The sequence below is a fragment of the Cherax quadricarinatus genome, chromosome 6, assembly GCF_038502225.1.
Source record: "Cherax quadricarinatus isolate ZL_2023a chromosome 6, ASM3850222v1, whole genome shotgun sequence".
NCBI classification, from domain to species: Eukaryota; Metazoa; Arthropoda; class Malacostraca; order Decapoda; family Parastacidae; genus Cherax; species Cherax quadricarinatus.
Window position 1 is genome coordinate 31,109,551 of NC_091297.1, and position 22,065 is coordinate 31,131,615.

The window sequence follows — 22,065 nt, forward strand, 5'->3', positions numbered from 1 at the left end:
TCCTGCCTGATCCTCATCTGATTTGATTCTTCTTATTAACTTCACATCATATGCAAACAAGGACACTTCTGAGTCTATCCCTTCCGTTATGTCGTTCACATATACCAAGAACAGCACAGGTCCTAGGACTGACCCCTGTGGAACCCCGCTTGTCACAGGCGCCCACTTTGACACCTCGTCACGTACCATGACTCGTTGTTGCCTCCCTGTCAGGTATTCTCTGATCCATTGCAGTGCCTTTCCTGTGATGTGTGCCTGATCCTGTGTGTGTGTGTGTGTACTCACCTAGTTGAGGTTGCGGGGGTCGAGTCCGAGCTCCTGGCCCCGCCTCTTCACTGATCGCTACTAGGTAACTCTCCCTGAGCCGTGAGCTTTATCATACCTCTGCTTAAAGCTATGTATGGATCCTGCCTCCACTACATCGCTTCCCAAACTATTCCACTTACTGACTACTCTGTGGCTGAAGAAATACTTCCTAACATCCCTGTGATTCATCTGTGTCTTCAGCTTCCAACTGTGTCCCCTTGTTACTGTGTCCAATCTCTGGAACATCCTGTCTTTGTCCACCTTGTCAATTCCTCTCAGTATTTTGTATGTCGTTATCATGTCCCCCCTATCTCTCCTGTCCTCCAGTGTCGTCAGGTTGATTTCCCTTAACCTCTCCTCGTAGGACATACCTCTTAGCTCTGGGACTAGTCTTGTTGCAAACCTTTGCACTTTCTCTAGTTTCTTCACGTGCTTGGCTAGGTGTGGGTTCCAAACTGGTGCCGCATACTCCAATATGGGCCTAACATACACGGTGTACAGGGTCCTGAATGATTCCTTATTAAGATGTCGGAATGCTGTTCTGAGGTTTGCTAGGCGCCCATATGCTGCAGCAGTTATTTGGTTGATGTGCGCTTCAGATGTGCCTGGTGTTATACTCACCCCAAGATCTTTTTCCTTGAGTGAGGTTTGTAGTCTCTGACCCCCTAGACTGTACTGTGTGTGTGTGTGTGTGTGTGTGTGTGTGTGTGTGCGTGTGCGTGTGCGTGTGTGTGTGTGTGTGTGTGTGTGTGTGTGTGTGTGTGTGTTTGTGTCTGTGTCTGTGTGTGTGTGTGTGTACTCACCTAGTTACTCACCTAGTTGAGGTTGCGGGGGTCGAGTCCGAGCTCCTGGCCCCGCCTCTTCACTGATCGCTACTAGGTCACTCTCCCTGAGCCGTGAGCTTTATCATACCTCTGCTTAAAGCTATGTATGGATCCTGCCTCCACTACATCGCTTCCCAAACTATTCCACTTACTGACTACTCTGTGGCTGAAGAAATACTTCCTAACATCCCTGTGATTCATCTGTGTCTTCAGCTTCCAACTGTGTCCCCTTGTTACTGTGTCCAATCTCTGGAACATCCTGTCTTTGTCCACCTTGTCAATTCCTCTCAGTATTTTGTATGTCGTTATCATGTCCCCCCTATCTCTCCTGTCCTCCAGTGTCGTCAGGTTGATTTCCCTTAACCTCTCCTCGTAGGACATACCTCTTAGCTCTGGGACTAGTCTTGTTGCAAACCTTTGCACTTTCTCTAGTTTCTTCACGTGCTTGGCTAGGTGTGGGTTCCAAACTGGTGCCGCATACTCCAATATGGGCCTAACGTATACGGTGTACAGGGTCCTGAACGATTCCTTATTAAGATGTCGGAATGCTGTTCTGAGGTTTGCTAGGCGCCCATATGCTGCAGCAGTTATTTGGTTGATGTGCGCTTCAGGAGATGTGCCTGGTGTTATACTCACCCCAAGATCTTTTTCCTTGAATGAGGTTTGTAGTCTCTGACCCCCTAGACTGTACTCCGTCTGCGGCCTTCTTTGCCCTTCCCCAATCTTCATGACTTTGCACTTGGTGGGATTGAACTCCAGGAGCCAATTGCTGAACCAGGTCTGCAGCCTGTCCAGATCCCTTTGTAGTTCTGCCTGGTCTTCGATCGAATAAATTCTTCTCATCAACTTCACGTCATCTGCAAACAGGGACACCTCAGAGTTTATTCCTTCTGTCATGTCGTTCACAAATAACAGAAACAGCACTGGTCCTAGGACTGACCTCTGTGGGACCCCGCTGGTCACAGGTGCCCACTCTGACACCTCGCCACGTACCATTTCTCGCTGCTGTCTTCCTGACAAATATTTCCTGATCCATTGTAGTGCCTTCCCTGTTATCCCTGCTTGGTCCTCCAGTTTTTGCACTAATCTCTTGTGTGGAACTGTGTCAAACGCCTTCTTGCAGTCCAAGAGAATGCAATCCACCCACCCCTCTCTCTCTTGTCTTACTGCTGTCACCATGTCATAGAACTCCAGTAGGTTTGTGACAGGAATTCCCGTCCCTGAAACCATGTTGGCTGCTGTTGATGAAATCATTCCTTTCTAGGTGTTCCACCACTCTTCTCCTGATAATCTTCTCCATGACTTTGCTTACTATACATGTTAGTGACACTGGTCTGTAGTTTAGTGCTTCATGTCTGTCTCCTTTTTTAAAGATTGGGACTACATTTGCTGTCTTCCATGCCTCAGGCAATCTCCCTGTTTCGATAGATGTATTGAATATTGTTGTTAGGGGTACACATAGCACCTCTGCTCCCTCTCTCAGGACCCATGGAGAGATGTTATCTGGCCCCATTGCCTTTGAGGTATCTAGCTCACTCAGAAGCCTCTTCACTTCTTCCTCGGTTGTGTGCACCGTGTCCAGCACCTGGTGATGTGCCACACCTCTCCGTCCCTCTGGAGCCCCTTCTGTCTCCTCTGTGAACACTTCTTTGAATCTCTTGTTGAGTTCCTCACATACTTCACGGTCATTTCTTGTTGTCTCTCCTCCTTCCTTCCTTAGCCTGATTACCTGGTCCTTGACTGTTGTTTTCCTCCTGATGTGGCTGTATAACAGCTTCGGTTCAGATTTGGCTTTCGCTGCTATGTCGTTTTCATATTGTCGTTGGGCCTCCCTTCTTATCTGTGCATATTCGTTTCTGGCTCTACGACTGCTCTCCTTATTCTCCTGGGTCCTTTGCCTTCTATATTTCTTCCATTCCCTAGCACACTTGGTTTTTGCCTCCTTGCACCTTTGGGTGAACCATGGGCTCGTCCTGGTTTTTTCATTATTCCTGTTTCCCTTGGGTACAAACCTCTCTTCAGCCTCCTTGCACATTGTTGCTACATATTCCATCATCTCATTAACTGGATTCCATGCCAGTTCTCTGTCCCACTGAACCTCGTTCAGGAAGTTCCTCATTTCCATGTAGTCCCCTTTCCTGTAGTTTTTCATTTGTCCTGGCCTTCCTGCTCCTCCCTCCACTTGTAGCTCTACTGTGTATTCGAAGCTCAAAACCACATGATCGCTGGCCCCAAGGGGTCTTTCATATGTGATGTCCTCAATATCTGCACTGCTCAAGGTGAATACTAAGTCCAGTCTTGCTGGCTCATCCTCTCCTCTCTCTCTTGTAGTGTCCCTTACGTGTTGGTACATGAAGTTTTCCAGTACCACCTCCATCATCTTAGCCCTCCATGTATCTTGGCCCCCATGTGGCTCCAAGTTCTCCCAGTCGATCTCCTTGTGGTTAAAGTCGCCCATGATCAGGAGCTTTGCCCTGCATGCATGAGCTCTTCTGGCCACTGCAGCCAGTGTGTCAACCATCGCTCTATTGCTCACGTCATACTCATGCCCTGGTCTCCTGCTGTTCTGTGGTGGGTTATACATCACTGCAATTACCACCTTGGGACCTCCAGAGTGAAGCGTACCCACTATGTAATCACTTTCTTCTCCGCTGTCTCCTCTCTCCAGCTCATCAAAATTCCATCCGTGTTTGATCAGCAGTGCCACTCCTCCACCCCCCCTGTTCCTTCTGTCTTTCCTCAGGATCTGGTATCCCGTTGGAAAGATGGCATCTGTTATCATACCTGCAAGCTTGGTTTCTGTGAGCGCTATGATGTCCGTTGATGTCTCTTTGACTCTTTCGTGCCACTCCTCCCACTTGTTTGCTATTCCATCAGCGTTTGTGTACCATACCTTCAGTTTCCTTTCCAATACTGTGGTTTGGGGGGCCTGTGGGGGTGGGAGACATGGTAGCATACTGTGGGATTCTATGATTGGGGGTTGGGTGGAAGCTGTGGGTATGGATTGTAGTTTGTGTTGGGATGGTGTGATAGATTGTGGGGTTCTGAGGATAGTTGTGTGTGTGCTTGCCCTTGCTTCTCTGTTCTGCTCTGACTGACCTCTGCTGGTTCCATCCTTGTTCCCTTTCCTATCTCCTTTCGCTTTTTTGTCCTCTCCCTCAGCTGCTGTTTCTCTGTTTGTGTTCTGTCTCTGTCTAGGAACACCTTCTTGTACTCTTCCGAGTTTTTCAACCTTGGTTTCTCTTGGAGGATCCTGTTCCTCATTGTTTCTGTCCTGAGAATCAGCTTGATCGGTCGGTTTCTCCCCTTCACGTACCCCCCTATTCTCTGAAAATTTACAATCTCGTCCATGTCTTCTCCCCCTATTTCCGTGATGATTTTCCCAATCTCCATTCTTTCTTCCTGCTGTCTTTCAGTGTGTGTCTTTTCCTCTCTCTCCCGAAGCCCATGGATAAACACTGATTTTGCCCTTTCCTCTTCCCATTGCCTCTCCCTCTGTGACTCTGGTTCCTGTCTGTATATGGTCATTTTCTCCCCTGATTTTTCCAGTGGCTCTTGGTAGCATGGTTGTGCCTCAGCATTCGACCTATCTCCCTCTCCATCTGCACCCATCTGCTCTTCCCTTCCGCTCCCTGGCCCTTCTTTGCAGGCTGATTTGACCTTAGCATAATTCATATCTCCTTCCTTCCTGTTCATCCTCTCAGCTTCATATGCTGTGTCTTCTCTGGTCACTGCCCCTGAGACTTGCTTCAGCCTGTTTACCTCAAACTCTAGGACCCTTACCCTGTCTACTGCAGTTTCGATTTGTGCCTCCCATTTCTTCGTCTCCTTCTCCAACCTCTTTTTCCCATTTCGCAGAGAGCTCTTTCTCCATTTTTTCAGAAAGCTCTCCTAATTTTCTCTCCCATTCTTGCTCCATCCTTTTCCACTGCTCCTCCATCCATTCCTCCCTACCAATACCATTGTCATGTGATCCCTGATTCCTACGAGTCCCAACCATTTTTTTTTTTTTTTTTTTTTTTTAGTAAAGGAAAGAGAGAGAGAGAGAGAGAGAGAGAGAGAGAGAGAGAGAGAGAGAGAGAGAGAGAGAGAGAGAGAGAGAGAGAGAGAGAGAGAGAGAGAGAGGAAAGGTAGAAGAGAGAGGGGGAGAGTGAAAAGGAAAAGGGGGAGAGAGTGAGAGAAAGAGAGGAGAGAAGGGAAAGATAGGAGGAGAGAGGGGAGAGAAGGGAAAGAGAGAGAGAGAGAGGAGAGAGAGAGGAGAGAGAGAGAGAGAGAGAGAGAGAGAGAGAGAGAGAGAGGAGAGAGAGAGAAGAGAGAGAGAGAGAGAGAGAGAGAGAGAGAGAGAGGAGAGAGAGAGGAGAGAGAGAGATAGAGAGAGATAGAGAGAGAGAGAGAGAGAGAGAGAGAGAGAGAGAGAGAGAGAGAGAGAGAGGAAGAGAGAGAATAAGAGAGAGAGAGAGAGAGGAAGAGAGAGGAAGAGAGAGAAGAAGAGAGAGAGAGGAAGAGAGAAAAAGAGGAGAGAGAGAGAGAGAAAGAGAGAGAGAGAGAAAGAGAGAGAGAGAGAAAGAGAGAGAGAGAGAGAGAAAGAGAGAGAGAGAGAAAGAGAGAGAGGAAGTGAGAGAAAGATTAAGAGAGAGAGAGAGGAAGAGACAGAAAGAGTAAGAGAGAGAGAAAGAATAGAGAGAGAGAAGAGAGAGAGAGAGAGAGAGAGAGAGAGAGAGAGAGAGAGAGAGAGAGAGAGAGAGAGAGAGAGAGAGAGAGAGAGAGAGAGAGGAAGAGAGGAAAAGAGACAAAGAGACGGAGAGAGAAAGAAGGGTTAGAGGGTCAATTCACATAAAGGTGTGAAATCCTGCATATGTGTGTATGTGTATGTGTATGTGTATGTGTATGTGTGTGTGTGTGTGTGTGTGTGTGTGTGTGTGTGTATGTGTGTGTGTGTGTGCGTGTGTGTGTGTGTGTGTATGCGTGTGTGTGTACTCACCTAATTGTACTCACCTAATTGTGGTTGCAGGGGTCGAGACTCAGCTCCTGGCCCCGCCTCTTCACTGATCGCTACTGGATCCTCTCTCTCTCTGCTTCCTGAGCTTTGTCATACCTCTTCTTAAAACTATGTATGGTTCCTGCCTCCACTACTTCACTTGCTAGGCTATTCCACTTGCTGACAACTCTATGACTGAAGAAATACTTCCTAACGTCCCTGTGACTCGTCTGAGTCTTCAGCTTCCAGTTGTGACCCCTTGTCCCTGTGTCCCCTCTCTGGAACATCCTATCTCTGTCCACCTTGTCTATTCCCCGCGGTATCTTGTATGTCGTTATCATGTCTCCCCTGACCCTTCTGTCCTCCAGTGTCGTCAGTCCGATTTCCCTTAACCTTTCCTCGTACGACATTCCCTTGAGCTCTGGGACTAGCCTTGTTGCAAACCTTTGTACTTTCTCTAACTTCTTGACGTGCTTGACCAGGTGTGGGTTCCAGACTGGTGCTGCATACTCCAGTATGGGCCTAACATACACAGTGTACAGTGTCTTGAACGATTCCTTATTAAGGTATCGGAACGCTATTCTCAGGTTTGCCAGGCGCCCGTATGCTGCAGCGGTTATTTGGTTGATGTGTGCCTCCGGTGATGTGCTCGGTGTTATGGTCACCCCAAGGTCTTTCTCCCTGAGTGAGGTCTGTAGTCTTTGTCCACCTAGCCTATACTCTGTCTGCGGTCTTCTTTGCCCCTCCCCAATCTTCATGACTTTGCATTTGGCTGGATTGAATTCGAGAAGCCAGTTACTGGACCACATGTCCAGCCTCTCCAGGTCTCTTTGCAGTCCTGCCTCATCCTCGTCCGATTTAATTCTTCTCATCAACTTCACGTCATCTGCGAACAGGGACACTTCAGATCTATTCCTTCCATCATGTCGTTCACATATATCAAAAATAGCACTGGTCCTAGAACTGACCCCTGTGGGACCCCGCTCGTAACAGGCGCCCACTGTGATACCTCTTCACGTACCATGACTCGTTGCTGTCTCCCTGTCAGGTATTCCCTTATCCATTGCAATGCCCTTCCTTTTACGTGTGCCTGATCCTCCAGCTTCTGCACTAATCTCTTGTGGGGAACTGTGTCAAAGGCCTTCCTGCAGTCTAGGAAAATGCAATCTACCCAACCCTCTCTCTCGTGTCTTACTTCTGTTACCTTGTCATAAAACTCCAGGAGGTTTGTGATACAAGATTTGCCTTCCATGAACCCATGCTGGTTTTCATTTATAATCTTGTTCCTTTCCAGGTGTTCGACCACTCTCCTCCTGATAATCTTCTCCATGACTTTGCACACAATACATGTCAGAGACACAGGTCTGTAGTTTAGTGCCTCGTTTCTGTTTCCTTTCTTAAATATGGGGACTACATTAGCTGTCTTCCATTTCTCAGGTAGTTGCCCAGTTTCAAGGGATGTGTTGAAGATTGTGGTTAGAGGCACACACAGCATCTCTGCTCCTTCTCTAAGGACCCATGGGGAGATGTTGTCCGGTCCCATCGCCTTTGAGTGTCAAGGTCACTTAAGAGCTTCTTCACCTCCTCCTCAGTTGTTCGTATGTCATCCAACACTTGTTGGTATATTCCCTCTTGATGTTCCCTTCTGTGCTGTCTTCCCACAGCCCTTCCTGTCTCTACTGTAAAAACTTCCTTAAATCTCCTGTTCAGCTCCTCACATACCTCCTGATCATTTCTTGTGAGTTCTCCACCTTCTGTCCTTAATCTGATCACCTGGTCTTTGACTCTTGTCTTCCTCCTGATGTGGCTATACAACAGTTTCGGGTCAGTCTTGATTCTCGATGCTATGTCATTTTCATACTGTCGCTGGGCCTCCCTCCTTACCTGTGCGTACTCATTCCTGGCTCTGCGACTGATCTCCCTATTTTCGTGTGTTCTCTGCCTTCTGTACTTTTTCCATTCTCTATTGCACTTTGTTTTTGCCTCCTTACACCGTCGGGTAAACCAGGGGCTTGTTCTGGTCTTCCCGTTGTTACTGTTGCCCTTGGGAATGAACCTTTCCACTGCCTCCTTGCATTTTGTTGCTACATATTCCATCATTTCATTTACTAGCTTTCCTGCCAGTTCTCTGTCCCACTAGACCTCCCGCAGGAAGTTCTTCAACCCTATGTAGTCCCCTCTTTTATAGTCAGGCTTTTCCCATTCTACTCCTGTTATTCTCTCCACTTGCAGCTCTACTATGTATTCAAAGCACAGAACGACGTGGTTGCTAGCTCCTAGGGGACTCTCATACTTGATGTCCTCAATGTCTGAGCTGCCCAGGGTGAACACAAGGTCCAATCTTGCTGGTTCATCCTCCCCTCTCACTCTGGTAGTGTCCTTAACATGTTGATGCATGAGGTTTTCCAGCACCACGTCCAACATCCTGGCTCTCCATGTTTCGGGACCCCCATGTGGCTCCAGGTTTTCCCAGTCAATCTCCCTGTGGTTGAAATCCCCCATAACCAGCAACTTTGCTCTGCTGGAGTGAGCTCTTCTTGCCACCTCAGCAAGTGTGTCCACCATTGCTCTGTTGCTCTCTTCATATTCCTCTCTTGGCCTCCTGCAGTTCTGTGGTGGATTATACATCACTGCAATGACCACTTTGTGTTCCCCAGACTGAAGTGTACCTGCTATGTAGTCTCTTTCTCCCGTCTCATCTATTCCTTCCATTTTCTCGAATTTCCATCTGTTTTTTACGAGCAGAGCAACCCCACCTCCCCCCCTGCCCCTTCTATCTTTCCTCATGATTTGGTATCCTGGTGGGAAAATTGCATCTGTTATTGTCTCCATGAGTTTTGTTTCTGTAACTGCTATGATGTCTGGGGACTTCTCATTGATTCTTTCTTGCCATTCCTCATGTTTATTCGTTAATCCATCTGCATTTGTGTACCAAACCTTCAACTTCTGTTCTAATACTGTAACTGTGGTGCTGGGGGTGGAAACAGAGGGATCGGTGTGTGATGGTTGGTTTGGATTGTTCAGTTGCCTTGGGGGTGTCGTGGCTGGAGTCCTTCTGCAGGCGTTTCTGGGGGGTGCGCTTGTCCTTCCATTTGATCCTGGGTTATTCTGCTCTCCTTTTTCATTTCCTCCCATTTCTCCTTTCGTTTTTGAACTCTCTCTTTCATTGTCTTCCTTTCGTCCTGTGTTCTGTCTCGGTCGAGGTACACACTCCGGAACTCCTGCTTGCCTCTCAGCCGTGCTTTCTCCTGCAGGATCATGGTTCGGGTTGATTCTGCCTTGAAAATTACTTTGAGAGGCCGATTCGTTTTTTTTTGTGAACCACCCAATTCTCCGAAAATTTGCCACCTGGGTCATGTCCCCCTCGCCTATCACCTTCATGATGTCTTCAATCGCTTTTTTCTCCTCCTGCTTTCTTTCATCATAAGTTTCCCCTTTAGCTTCGTCTAGCCCATAGACAAACACGGATCTCTCCCTTTCCACCTCCCACTGTGACTCCCATTGCATCCTCTGATGTGTTTTAGTTCCTTCCCGTGGAGTGTTCCTTCCTTCAGTCCCTTCCCTAGTTATGGCCCCTATGCTTCTTGGTTTATCCTTCCTGCTCACCTGCTCCTGGCCCCCACAGGTATCTGGTAAGGCCCTTGCACATGTCCTAGTTCCTTCAATGTCTTCCAACCTCTCTTTCTGTCCTAGAGTGCTCCCTGTCTTTGTTTTGGCCCCATGTGGGTTTGACAGGACCTCTGCATACAGTTTAGTTTCCATGCTTCCTTCGGACCTGTTGTCTGTGTTCGATGTAGCCACCTAGTTGAGGTTGTGGGGGTCGAGTCCGAGCTCCTGGCCCCGCCTCTTCACTGATCGCTACTAGGTCACTCTCCCTGAGCCGTGAGCTTTATCATACCTCTGCTTAAAGCTATGTATGGATCCTGCCTCCACTACATCGCTTCCCAAACTATTCCACTTACTGACTACTCTGTGGCTGAAGAAATACTTCCTAACATCCCTGTGATTCATCTGTGTCTTCAGCTTCCAACTGTGTCCCCTTGTTACTGTGTCCAATCTCTGGAACATCCTGTCTTTGTCCACCTTGTCAATTCCTCTCAGTATTTTGTATGTCGTTATCATATCCCCCCTATCTCTCCTGTCCTCCAGTGTCGTCAGGTTCATTTCCCTTAACCTCTCCTCGTAGGACATACCTCTTAGCTCTGGGACTAGTCTTGTTGCAAACCTTTGCACTTTCTCTAGTTTCTTCACGTGCTTGGCTAGGTGTGGGTTCCAAACTGGTGCCGCATACTCCAATATGGGCCTAACGTACACGGTGTACAGGGTCCTGAATGATTCCTTATTAAGATGTCAGAATGCTGTTCTGAGGTTTGCTAGGCGCCCATATGCTGCAGCAGTTATTTGGTTGATGTGCGCTTCAGGAGATGTGCCTGGTGTTATACTCACCCCAAGATCTTTTTCCTTGAGTGAGGTTTGTAGTCTCTGACCCCCTAGACTGTACTCCGTCTGCGGCCTTCTTTGCCCTTCCCCAATCTTCATGACTTTGCACTTGGTGGGATTGAACTCCAGGAGCCAATTGCTGGACCAGGTCTGCAGCCTGTCCAGATCCCTTTGTAGTTCTGCCTGGTCTTCGATCGAGTGAATTCTTCTCATCAACTTCACGTCATCTGCAAACAGGGACACCTCAGAGTCTATTCCTTCCGTCATGTCGTTCACAAATACCAGAAACAGCACTGGTCCTAGGACTGACCCCTGCGGGACCCCGCTGGTCACAGGTGCCCACTCTGACACTTCGCCACGTACCATGACTCGCTGCTGTTTTCCTGACAAGTAATCCCTGATCCATTGTAGTGCCTTCCCTGTTATCCCTGCTTGGTCCTCCAGTTTTTTTTTTTTTTTTTTTTTGTGTGTGTGTGTATGAGTTTGTGTATGAGTGGGTGTATGAGTGTGTGTGTTTGTGTGTGTGTGTGTGTGTGTGTGTGTGTGTGTGTGTGTGTGTGTGTGTGTGTGTGTGTGTGTGTGTGTGTGTGTGTGTGTGTGTGTGTGTGTGTGTGTGTGTGTGTGTGTGTGTGTGTGTGTGTGTGTGTGTGTGTGTACTCACCTATTTGTACTCACCTATTTGTGGTTGCAGGGGTCGAGTCTTAGCTCCTGGCCCCGCCTCTTCACCGGTTGCTACTGGGCCCTCTCTCTCCCCGCTCCATGAGCTTTATCAAACCTCGTCTTAAAACTGTGTATGGTTCCTGCCTCCACTACGTCATTTTCTAGGCTATTCCACTGCCTTACAACTCTATGACTGAAGAAATACTTCCTAATATCTCTCTGACTCATTTGTGTCTTCATCTTCCAATTGTGGCCTCTTGTTTCTGTGTCCCCTCCCTGGAACATCCTGTCTTTGTCCACCTTGTCTATTCCACGCAGTATTTTATATGTCGTTATCATGTCTCCCCTGACCCTCCTGTCCTCCAGTGTCGTCAGGCCGATTTCCCTTAATCTTTCTTCATAGGACATTACCCTTAGCTCTGGAACTAACCTTGTCGCAAACCTTTGTACTTTCTCAAGTTTCTTGACGTGCTTTATCAAGTGCGGGTTCCAAACAGGTGCTGCATACTCCAGTATGGGCCTGACATACACGGTGTACAGTGTCTTGAACGATTCCTTACTAAGGTATCGGAATGCTGTTCTCAGGTTTGCCAGGCGCCCATATGCTGCAGCAGTTATCTGATTGATGTGTGCTTCCGGAGACATGTTCGGTGTTATACTCACCCCAAGATCTTTCTCCTTGAGTGAGGTTTGCAGTCTTTGGCCACCTAGCCTATACTCTGTCTGTGGCCTTCTGTGTCCTTCCCCTATCTTCATGACTTTGCATTTGGCAGGATTAAATTCGAGAAGCCATTTGCTGGACCAGGTGTCCAGTCTGTCCAGGTCTCTTTGAAGTCCTGCCTGGTCCTCATCAGATTTAATTCTCCTCATTAACTTCACATCATCTGCAAACAGGGACACTTCTGAGTCTAACCCTTCCATCATGTCGTTCAGATATACCAAAAATAGCACTGGTCCTAGGACCGACCCCTGTGGGACCCCGCTCGTCACAGGTGCCCACTGTGATACATCATTACGTACCATGACTCGTTGTTGCCTCCCTGTCAGGTATTCTCTGATCCATTGCAGTGCCCTTCCTGTTATATGCACCTGATGCTCTAGCTTCTGCACTAATCTCTTGTGAGGAACTGTGTCAAAGGCCTTATTGCAGTCCAAGAAGATGCAATCAACCCACCCCTCTCTCGTGTCTTACTTCTGTTATTTTATAATAAAACTCCAGAAGGTTTGTGACACAGGATTTGCCTTCCATGAATCCGTGCTGGTTGGCATTTATACTCTTGTTCCGTTCCAGGTGCTCCACCACTCTCCTCCTGATAATCTTCTCCATAATTTTGCATACTATACACGTCAATGACACAGGTCTATAGTTTAGTGCCTCTTTTCTGTCTCCTTTTTTTAAAAATGGGAACTACATTTGCCATCATCCATACCTCAGGTAGTTGCCCAGTTTCCAGGGACGTGTTGAAGATTGTGGTAAGTGGCACGCACAACATATCTGCTCCCTCTCTAAGGACCCACGGGGAGATGTTGTCCGGTCCCATTGCCTTTGAGGTATCGATGTCCCTTAGCAGTTTCTTCACCTCCTCCTCATCTGTAAGTATGTCGTCCAACACTTGTTGGTGTATTCCTTGCTGGTGTCCCCATCTGATCTGTCCCCCCAGAGTCCTTCCTGTCTCTACTGTAAATACTTCCTTAAATCTCGTGTTGAGCTCCTCACATACCTCTTGATCGTTTCTTGTGAGTTCTCCACCTTCTTTCCTCAGCCTTATCACCTGGTCCTTGACTGTTGTCTTCCTCCTAATGTGGCTATACAGCAGTTTCGGGTCAGATTTGACTTTCGATGCTATGTCGTTTTCATACTGTCGCTGGGCCTCCCTCCTTATCTGTGCATACTCGTTTCTGGCTCTTCTACTAATCTCCTTGTTTTCCTGGGTCCTATGCCTCCTGTACCTTTTCCATTCTCTGTTGCACTTAGTTTTTGCCTCCCTACACCTTCGGGTAAACCAAGGACTCGTTTTGGTCTTCCTATTATTTCTGTTTCCCTTGGGAACAAAACTTTCCTCTGCCTCCTTGCACTTTGTTGCCACATATTTCATCATCTCGTTTACTGATTTTCCTGCCATTTCTCTGTCCCACTAAACCTCCTGCAGGAAGTTTCTCATACCTGTGTAGTCCCCCCTTTTATAGTTTGGCCTGTCCCCTTCAGTTCCTGTTACCTTCTCCACTTCTAACTCTACTATATAATCAAAAGTCAGAACCACATGATCGCTAGCTCCAAGGGGCCTCTCGTAAGTGATGTCCTCAATGTCTGAACTGCTCAGGGTGAACACAAGATCCAGTCTTGCTGGCTCATCCTCCCCTCTCTCTCTGTTTGTGTCCCTGACATGTTGATGCATGAGGTTTTCAAGTACCACATCCATCATCTTGGCTCTCCATGTTTTGGGACCCCCATGTGGCTCCAGGTTTTCCCAGTCAATCTCCCTGTGGTTGAAATCGCCCATTACCAGTAACTTTGCTCTGCTCGAGTGAGCTCTTCTTGCCACCTCAGCCAGTGTGTCCACCATCACCCTGTTGTTTTCTTCGTACTCCTCTCTTGGCCTCCTGCAGTTCTGTGGTGGGTTATACATCACTCCAATGACTACTTTATGTTCTCCGGATTGAATTGTACCTGCAATGTAGTCTCTTTCTCCAATCATGTCCATGCCTTCCATTTCCTCAAATCCCCATCGGTGTTTTATGAGCAGTGCACCCCTCCTCCCCCTCTACTCCTTCTATCTTTCCTCAGGATCTGATATCCTGTTGGGAAGATTGTGTCTGTTATTGTCTCAGCGAGTTTTGTTTCTGTGACTGCTATGATGTCTGGGGATTTTTCACTGATTCTTTCGTTCCACTCCTCATGTTTATTCGTTATTCCATCCGCGTTTGTGTACCAAACTTTCAGTTTCTTTTCTATCATTGTGGTCATGCAAGAATATTGGTGTTGGGGGAGCGAGAGCCTTGGTGGGGGCCTATATGGGGCTGTGGTGTAGGTGGGGTTTGTGATGATGGGGGTGGGGTCAGAATGCCCATAAGGGACAGCTGTTGGGGTGAGGTTTGTGATATGGGGGTTGGTGGCAGAGGGAACAGTGAGTGGGTTGTAGTATAGGTTGCTCAGTTGCGTTAGGAATGTCGCGGTTGGAGTCTTTTGGTGGGAGATTCTGTGGGGTGTGTTTGCCCTTCCTTCTGTGTCTGGGTCCTGCTCATTTTCGTCATTGCCTCTCGTTCCTCCTTGTGTCTCTGTACCCTCTCTTTCAGTGTAGTCCTTTCTTCTTGTGTTCTGTAGTGGTCGAGGTATACTCTCTGGTACCCCTCTTTGTCCCTCTGTCTTGCTTTCTCTTGCAGAATCCTGGTTCGAACTGATTCTTCCTTGAAAGTTACTCTGACAGGCCGTATCCTTCTACTCGCAAACCACCCAATTCTCTGAAAATTTGTCACCTGGGTCATATCGCCCTCACCTATTGTTTTCATGATGCCTTCAATCATTTTTTTCTCCTCCTGTTTTATTTCTTCAAAGTTGTCCCCCTTGGCTTCTTGGAGCCCGTACACAAAAACTGACCTCACCCTTTCCTCCTCCCACTGAGTCTCCATCTGCTTCCTCTGAGGCATTTTATTTCCTTCCATTGACATGTTCTTGCCTTCAGTCCCTGTCATATCTGAAACTTCTATTCTCAGTGAACTGTCTTTCCTGACCAGCTGTCCCTTGCTACTGCAGTTGGCTGTTAGAATCTCTGCATATAGCATACCTTCATTGTCTTCGGACCTGTCATTTGATCTTAGTGTGCTCCTCGTCTTATCCCTGGCCCCACGTGGGTCTGATAGGGCCTTCGTGTACGGCATGTCTCCGTTGTTGCTTACCGTCCCCTTGTCTGCGCCTGACATTGAATTTCCTGATGTCACATCTGAATTGTCATTTGTCTCTCTAATCTGTTTCAGGCTTTGCAGTTTCTCTTCTAAGCACTGTATCCTAGCTTCTGCTGCTAGGACCTGTACTTCCCACTTCCTGTACTCTTCAGCTATCTGCTCCTCCATTTTCTTACCAAGCTCTACTATCTTCCTTCCCCACTCTTCCTCCCTTTTTTGGAGCTCTAACTCCCAGTCTTTCCTCCCTGGTTCGTCTACCAGATCTCTGGTTTTCCGTCCTCTAGGGCCACCCATTTTTTTTTTTTTTTTTTTTTTTACCACAGACAGAAGGCTAGAGGAGGGAGAGGGTGCGAGGGGGAGAGAGAAAGGGTAGAAAGAGGGAGAGAGAGGAGAGAGAAAGGGTAGAAAGAGGGAGAGAGAGGAGAGAGTATGGGGGTGAGGGATAAGACCAAGGGGGAGAGAGAGAGAAATGTGAGGGGGGAGAGAAAGGGTAGAGAGAGGGAGAAAGAGAGGGAGAGGGAGAGGGAGAGAGAGAGAGAGAGGGAGAAAGGAGGGCGAGGGAAAAGGCTATGAGAGAGAGAAATGGAGAGATGGAGAGAGAAGCCTATAGAGAGAGAGGAGGGTGAGAGATAGGGTTATGGGAGTGAGGGAGTGAGGGAGAGAGAGAGAGAGAGAGAGTGAGAGAGAGAGAGAGAGAGAGAGAGAGAGAGAGAAAGAGAGAAAGAAAGAATAGGGGGAAGGGGAGGAAAAAGGCTATGAGAGAGAGAAACGTGAGGGAGGGAAAGATAGGAGGGAGGAGGGAGTGAAGGCAAGAGCGGGGGAGGGGAAAGGTCTGTGGGGGAGGAAAAGGTGTGTGGGGGGGGTGAGGGGACGCGGTCAAATTCCAAGGATCAGCTGTGTGTACTCACCTAGTTGTGGTTTCAGGGGTCGAGACCCAGCTCCTGGCCCCGAGTGTATGTGTGTGCGCGCGTGTGTGTGTGTGTGTGAGCACGTCAGTTGTTTATATGTCCCAGAAATACAATTCACCCCTGTGTATCCGTAATACTAATAAGATACCATTAACACTCAGAGTAATTCTAATAATTATAATACTAGCGTGTGTTAACAAGTCATTCTTTCACCCAGTTATGTACTACCTTTTACTACATGTGTACCCAATACTTGCTTCTCAGATTGTACTGTCTTTGTGTCCTAAAACATTATCTCTCGAAACTGTTGTCAAGGCTGTAGTCCCATTAGCCACGACTTAATCCTCCTGCCTATTCCTTGCTCCTACAAATTTTATCTTCCTACTACTGCTAGGTGTTGTGTGTATGATACTCCCTCTGGAGCAGGGTTTGTGATAGCCAGCTACCAGTGATCGCAGGGCCGGCTCTACCACTCAAAACTTCCCGCCAACCACAAACAGGTGATTTGTACGTTACTCCTCAGAGGGGACGTCCATCCAGATGCCTAATGTACGATGCTCGCTGTACGATGCTCGCTGTACGATGACTCGTGCACCTCGCCCTTCCGCCGCTGACTTCTTCAGCTATTCTTTTCTCGTTGCCCTTTTGAGTCCTCATTTACCACACTTATCACTTGTATACTGCTACTTTTATAATTTACACTTCACTTTTGGTAAGTACACTGCTTATTTGTGATGACACCCAACCTGTTATGGCGGCGCTACTTCCTCAGGCCTACTGCTGCCACCACCTCTGCTTATATATATTTATGTATATGTATGTATATATATATATATATATATATATATATATATATATATATATATATATATATATATATATATATATATATATATATATATATATATATATATATATATATATCCCCTTTCTGGCTAGCTTGTTCACGCTGTGTGCTACATCACAGTTTGTAGTTAGCCAACCTCTCTTAATTCTATTTGATCTTTTCTCTTTAGTCACTCGCTTTGTACTTTGTATATGTGTAACAATGTGGCAACAAGTGCCAACTAGGCCTCAACGAACTGGCACTTTGAAATTTTGTTGTATAATTTCAGGCTTTCTCTCACCTTTACTTTATTTATTTTTGCTAATACTTTGGTTATCACTTGTAGGGTTGTTCACTGACGTTGTCACTAACACTGGTTGCTTCTAGCTGCTAAAACACGCCCTAAAAGCACTAAGATTCTCGGAGTCTGGCGCTTGTGACCCACTACACTACGTCTGTGTGTGTGTGCCTGTGTCTGTGTGTGTGTGTGTGTGTGTGTGTGTATGTGTGTGTAATATCTGCCTCCTTGTGAGACACTCTAGCAAGAACTGTTGACACTGTCCACCAAGTCTCTGATCATCTCAGTCTTACAAGGGGCTGTGTGTGTGTGTGTGTGTGTGTGTGTGTGTGTGTGTGTGTGTGTGTGTGTGTGTGTGTGTGTGTGTGTTGTGTGTGTGTGTGTGTGTTGTGTGTGTGTGTATGTGTGTGTGTATGCGTGTGTTTATGTAAGCAGTCCTTATTTCCCTCGTATGTACTACACATGTTTTGCAGATGTACCCAATCTCTTGGTTCCCACTGTACTATCTTGTGCCTAAAATTACGTTCAATTCTGTATGCTAGGCTTTGCTAGGCTACCTCTCATACTAGGCTATCTATCATTAACTGCTTAACTCTCCTAAACCTCAATAAATTCTATGAAATGCCAGTAAATGCTGCTTATTCTAATTCTGATTGCTCGAGGAGAGTGACCCCCAATTTCCAGCTAGAGACTGGTGCTGACCCCATGCAACTCAAACTAGGTGAATATTACTTGCGGCTGGCAGTGGAGTAATGTTGTCGTCCTCCTGGGTCCCAGTATGCAAATGCTTGATGCTTCTCGGTAATTTTTCCACTAACTTCCTGTAGGCACTGTGGTCTCTAGCTCATCTATTTTTTTTTCACTCACTGTATTTACTGACACATCTATACATATCTTTTATCTCCCTGATCTTGAGTCGCACTTATTCTTCAAATACCCCACTGCGTTATTATGGCAACACTATTTAGGGCTGACACAACCGTTCACCTTCCTTCCAACAGCCCCCACATAGTAACTGTCACTATTTACTAAATTGCTTTTCTGTGATCACTTATATTTCCTTTTTTCGGGGCTTAAGTGATTATATTCACTCTAATGCGTGCACACACCTATATCCCACACTATTCCTTATGGTACAGTCAGAAATTACCACCAAAACACGAGCTCAAACTGCGTGACTCCTCCACGAGTGTGTGTGTGTGTGTGTGTGTGTGTGTGTGTGTGTGTGTGTGTGGAGTCCCTAGGATCCATTCTCCTGGGATGAGCTTTGTCGCTCGGAAGGGAAAGGTGCACCGAGAAACAAACATAACCAGCGGGTCTGGTCTGCCCTGCAGAGAGGCAGGAAGTTGCTCTACTTATTTTTTCACAGCTAAGGAATAATGAATATCCAAGTTGCATTGCAACTGCCTCCCTCACTCCGTCTTTACCTACCTCTCCCCCCGTCCCTCCCTACGTGCGTACCTACTTACCTACCTCTCTCTCCCCCATCCTTCCCTTCCTACCTACCTACCATTCTCCCACCATCCCTCCTGGTATAGTTTTAAGTGCCACTCATCGTGAGATCAACTAAATTTTATAATGGCTTAAAAATTACCCTTTTCATTGTCACTATTTACTTGTATTTTATTCTTATAATTATTTCCAGATACGGTCAAAATACACACATGTCAGTCGTATACTCATGTACTTTATTACTTATTATTAAAGATTCGCCGGTATTCTCCCGGCCCGGGCCTTTTCCAAGTGGTGGCCCGGCCTTGGCTCCCTGTGTAGGGAGTATCTGAGACCTAAGTCTCCCATGGGAGGAGGCACAAGTACCTCCTCATCTTTGGGACCAACTGTCCCCAGGCCTAGCCACAAGCTAGGCCTCTCTGGTCTGCCATCCCCGCCCCAGGGGGGCTAATGGGAATGACAGTCTTGTGAGCTGCAAGCTCTGGCTCAGGCACCTACCCTGCTCTAGAAGGGCTGGACATGGTGTCGATCACTCATGTACTAGAATGAATATCTCTAGGTATGAATACAGTTGAGCTTATTCTAATCCTTATATTCCACTATATAATTATTCGTGACTGGCGACTCTCGCTTAATTGACTGGCTTTAAAAACTTAATAACCTAAACAACTAATTCATTAGAAATACGAAAAATACATTAAATGTGTGTCAGAGTTCATATATAACTATCTTACCCATGTTCCAGGCGGGGATGAGCGTTCCAATACAAGTACAACCTGTGATGATTCTCATCACCAGAATGAATGAGTAGACTGGTACTAGAGTGGTGCCAAGAACTGACAGGATGTTGGCAATGCAACCAATCTGCACTGCTCGTCTGCGACCAAACCTGGAAATAAGCACATCCTATAGTTTAGGGCAAAAAAACTGACAAGTTTTTTTTTTAACGAGCCCGGTGTTACACACACACACACACACACACACACACACACACACACACACACACACACACACACACACACACACACACAGGAATCGTTCAGAACCCTGTACACCGTGTACGTTAGGCCCATATTGGAGTATGCGGAGGTATGATAAAGCTCACGGTTCAAGGAGAGTGACCTAGTAGCGACCAGGAAGAGGCGGGGCCATTAGCTCGGACTCGACCCCTGCAACCTCAACTAAGTGAGTACACACACACACACACACACACACACACACACACACACACACACACACACACACACACACACATACACACACACAAGTATAAATTAAAATGAGTGGTAAAGAACGACTGCCAATGAATATACAGAAAAACAGACGGGGACTTGAACCGTGGTCCTGGCATGTAGCAGGTGCAACGCTGTTCCACTGAGATTAGAAGCTTCTGTGAGATGTCTGTATCAGCGGCGACTCCCTCTTCCAGTGACTGCAGAAACTTTCATGGTACATTTACTCTCCTTTTTCCCTGCCTTTGATATACCCCTGAAAGGTTTCGACAGCTTTCCAAATCTCGCAGCCCAGCCGTCGGCCAGGCTTGTTTAGTGCTTGCCTGATCAACGAGGCCGTTACTGCCGGCTGCCTGCCGGCCTGCTACATGCCAGGAACTACGATTAGTAAGGTTAAGTTAGGTTAAGTGTTTAGGTTATAAATAGGGTGACTCCAGCGGTCATTATTGTCAACCACTCGTTCTAATACGTCATTCACGAAGACCAACTAGAACAACTGAGGCCTATTAGAACACTGAGGCCTACTAGAACACCTGAGGCTTACTAGAACATATGAGACGTATTAAAACACATATGGCTCACTTGCACACCAGATGCCTAGAACATATAAGACCTAACAGAAGGCTATGAACGATGCAATACTTGTAAAAAGAATAAAAATACTACTTCAAGATTTTCCTCAAGTAAATAAATGTTATTTCACCTGTCTCCAATGTGGCCACCTATGAAGCTGCCAAGTATCCCGCCCACATTAAACAACATCTGGTAGAAGGGTTGCAGGTGTAGCTCATCACACACCAGGTGAAACTGAAACAGCACATGTAGTTACACATTAAACATTAAGGTTTTATTTCAACACGATACAATGGTTGTAGAGAGACAGGTGACAGCTGAGTGTGCATGCAGAAAGCTCTTAGTTATGCAGAGCATTTCGGACATAATCTGCAAAGGTGAATAAGTCCATGTGCAACACTTGTGTTGCACATGGACTATTGCCTGCTTTGCAGCTTTGTTGCACATGTTACTTATTTATTATGCTATCATTATACACCTTTGATATAATGATAATCTAGAATCTAGTCACAGTCACAGTCAGTTTCCACTCTGGGGTCTAGATTGTTACTTTATTGTAATTCTGAATGACTTTATGCCTATAAATGTTTTATTGTATAAACTTAGGAGATTAGTTTCCATATGATGATTTGTAAATGCCTCTTCTGACTCCCTCCAAATTTTCAGCACTATTATTCAACTGCATTATCACCTTATACCGCACTCTGCACTATTCCAATCGCGTGCACTGAGGCACAGGGAGATGGGGTTATGGAATCCAGGGATATCTTTCTCGGATGGCGCAGAGTTGCACATAAAATTTAAACAATCTTGCTCCTTAAACTACATTTTAATGTAAAATTTGAGTACTATCTTAATGAAAAAAAAGTACTTCACTCTGCCGGTAGATTTAAATCTTAGCGACAAGACAATTACAGAGAAGATGGATGAATGATCAAACTTACCACGGAACGGTGTGGTTAGAACCCATGGCAAGTGAGATGTCAAACCACTGGGCCAGCTGGCTACAATAACACTCATCCAACTAAGTATATTTATAGGCTATACACTGACTTGGAGTTTTACGACTCACTCGCCACAGGTTTAACCCCACCCGTTCCGTGGTTAGTAATCGTGTTATCACGATTTCATGACTTAAACTTGTTCTCTAAACTGCATTTCAAAGGAAAAAATTAGCAAAATCTTAAAAGAAAAATGTATTGCACTATGCTGCTAGATTATTCAGACCTCAGAGACGATAGTTGCAGAGAAGATGGTGTTGTCGTATTCAATGTATGGACAGGAAGACATGTATGTCCTGTGACGGAAGAAGGTGCGGTGAGCTGGTGTGTCTTCCTGAGTGACCGAGAGGTTGCTGAGCTCTAGACACCGGCCGTTGAAGTACTTCCGTGTGCTGTTCATTGTCTCTTTCCCCTCTCTTGACCAAGAAAGATAATTAAAAATGATGACAGTTGTGGCATGCTAAGAGTATATTACAATTTATTCGGTGTATGTCACACACCCATATAGGCTGCCTCCCAACCAGCAAACCAGGTGCTAAGGGTTTAACGATCAGGGGCCTCGTCGTTAAAAGTCCCACCTGCCTCCGAGGTACAACTATAGCAGTGCCAGAGCTCTCTCCAATTATGCAAGTGAAATATTAATTCAGGACTGTACCTGTGAAATTCA

At 46.6% G+C, this 22,065-nt stretch overlaps 1 protein-coding gene across 2 annotated transcripts in view; it reads right to left on the minus strand.

Annotated features, from left to right (window-relative positions):
* LOC128694275 (organic cation transporter protein) overlaps window positions 1-22,065 on the minus strand; it is a 173,161-nt gene that overhangs the window by 59,207 nt on the left and 91,889 nt on the right. For both annotated transcript variants that reach the window (XM_070081238.1, XM_070081233.1), the window contains exons 4-6: window positions 21,625-21,814; window positions 20,528-20,631; window positions 19,327-19,481 (exon numbers count right to left, since the gene is read on the minus strand). In XM_070081238.1, the coding sequence (XP_069937339.1) occupies window positions 19,327-19,481; window positions 20,528-20,631; window positions 21,625-21,814 (449 nt within the window). The remainder of the gene's footprint in view (window positions 1-19,326; window positions 19,482-20,527; window positions 20,632-21,624; window positions 21,815-22,065) is intronic.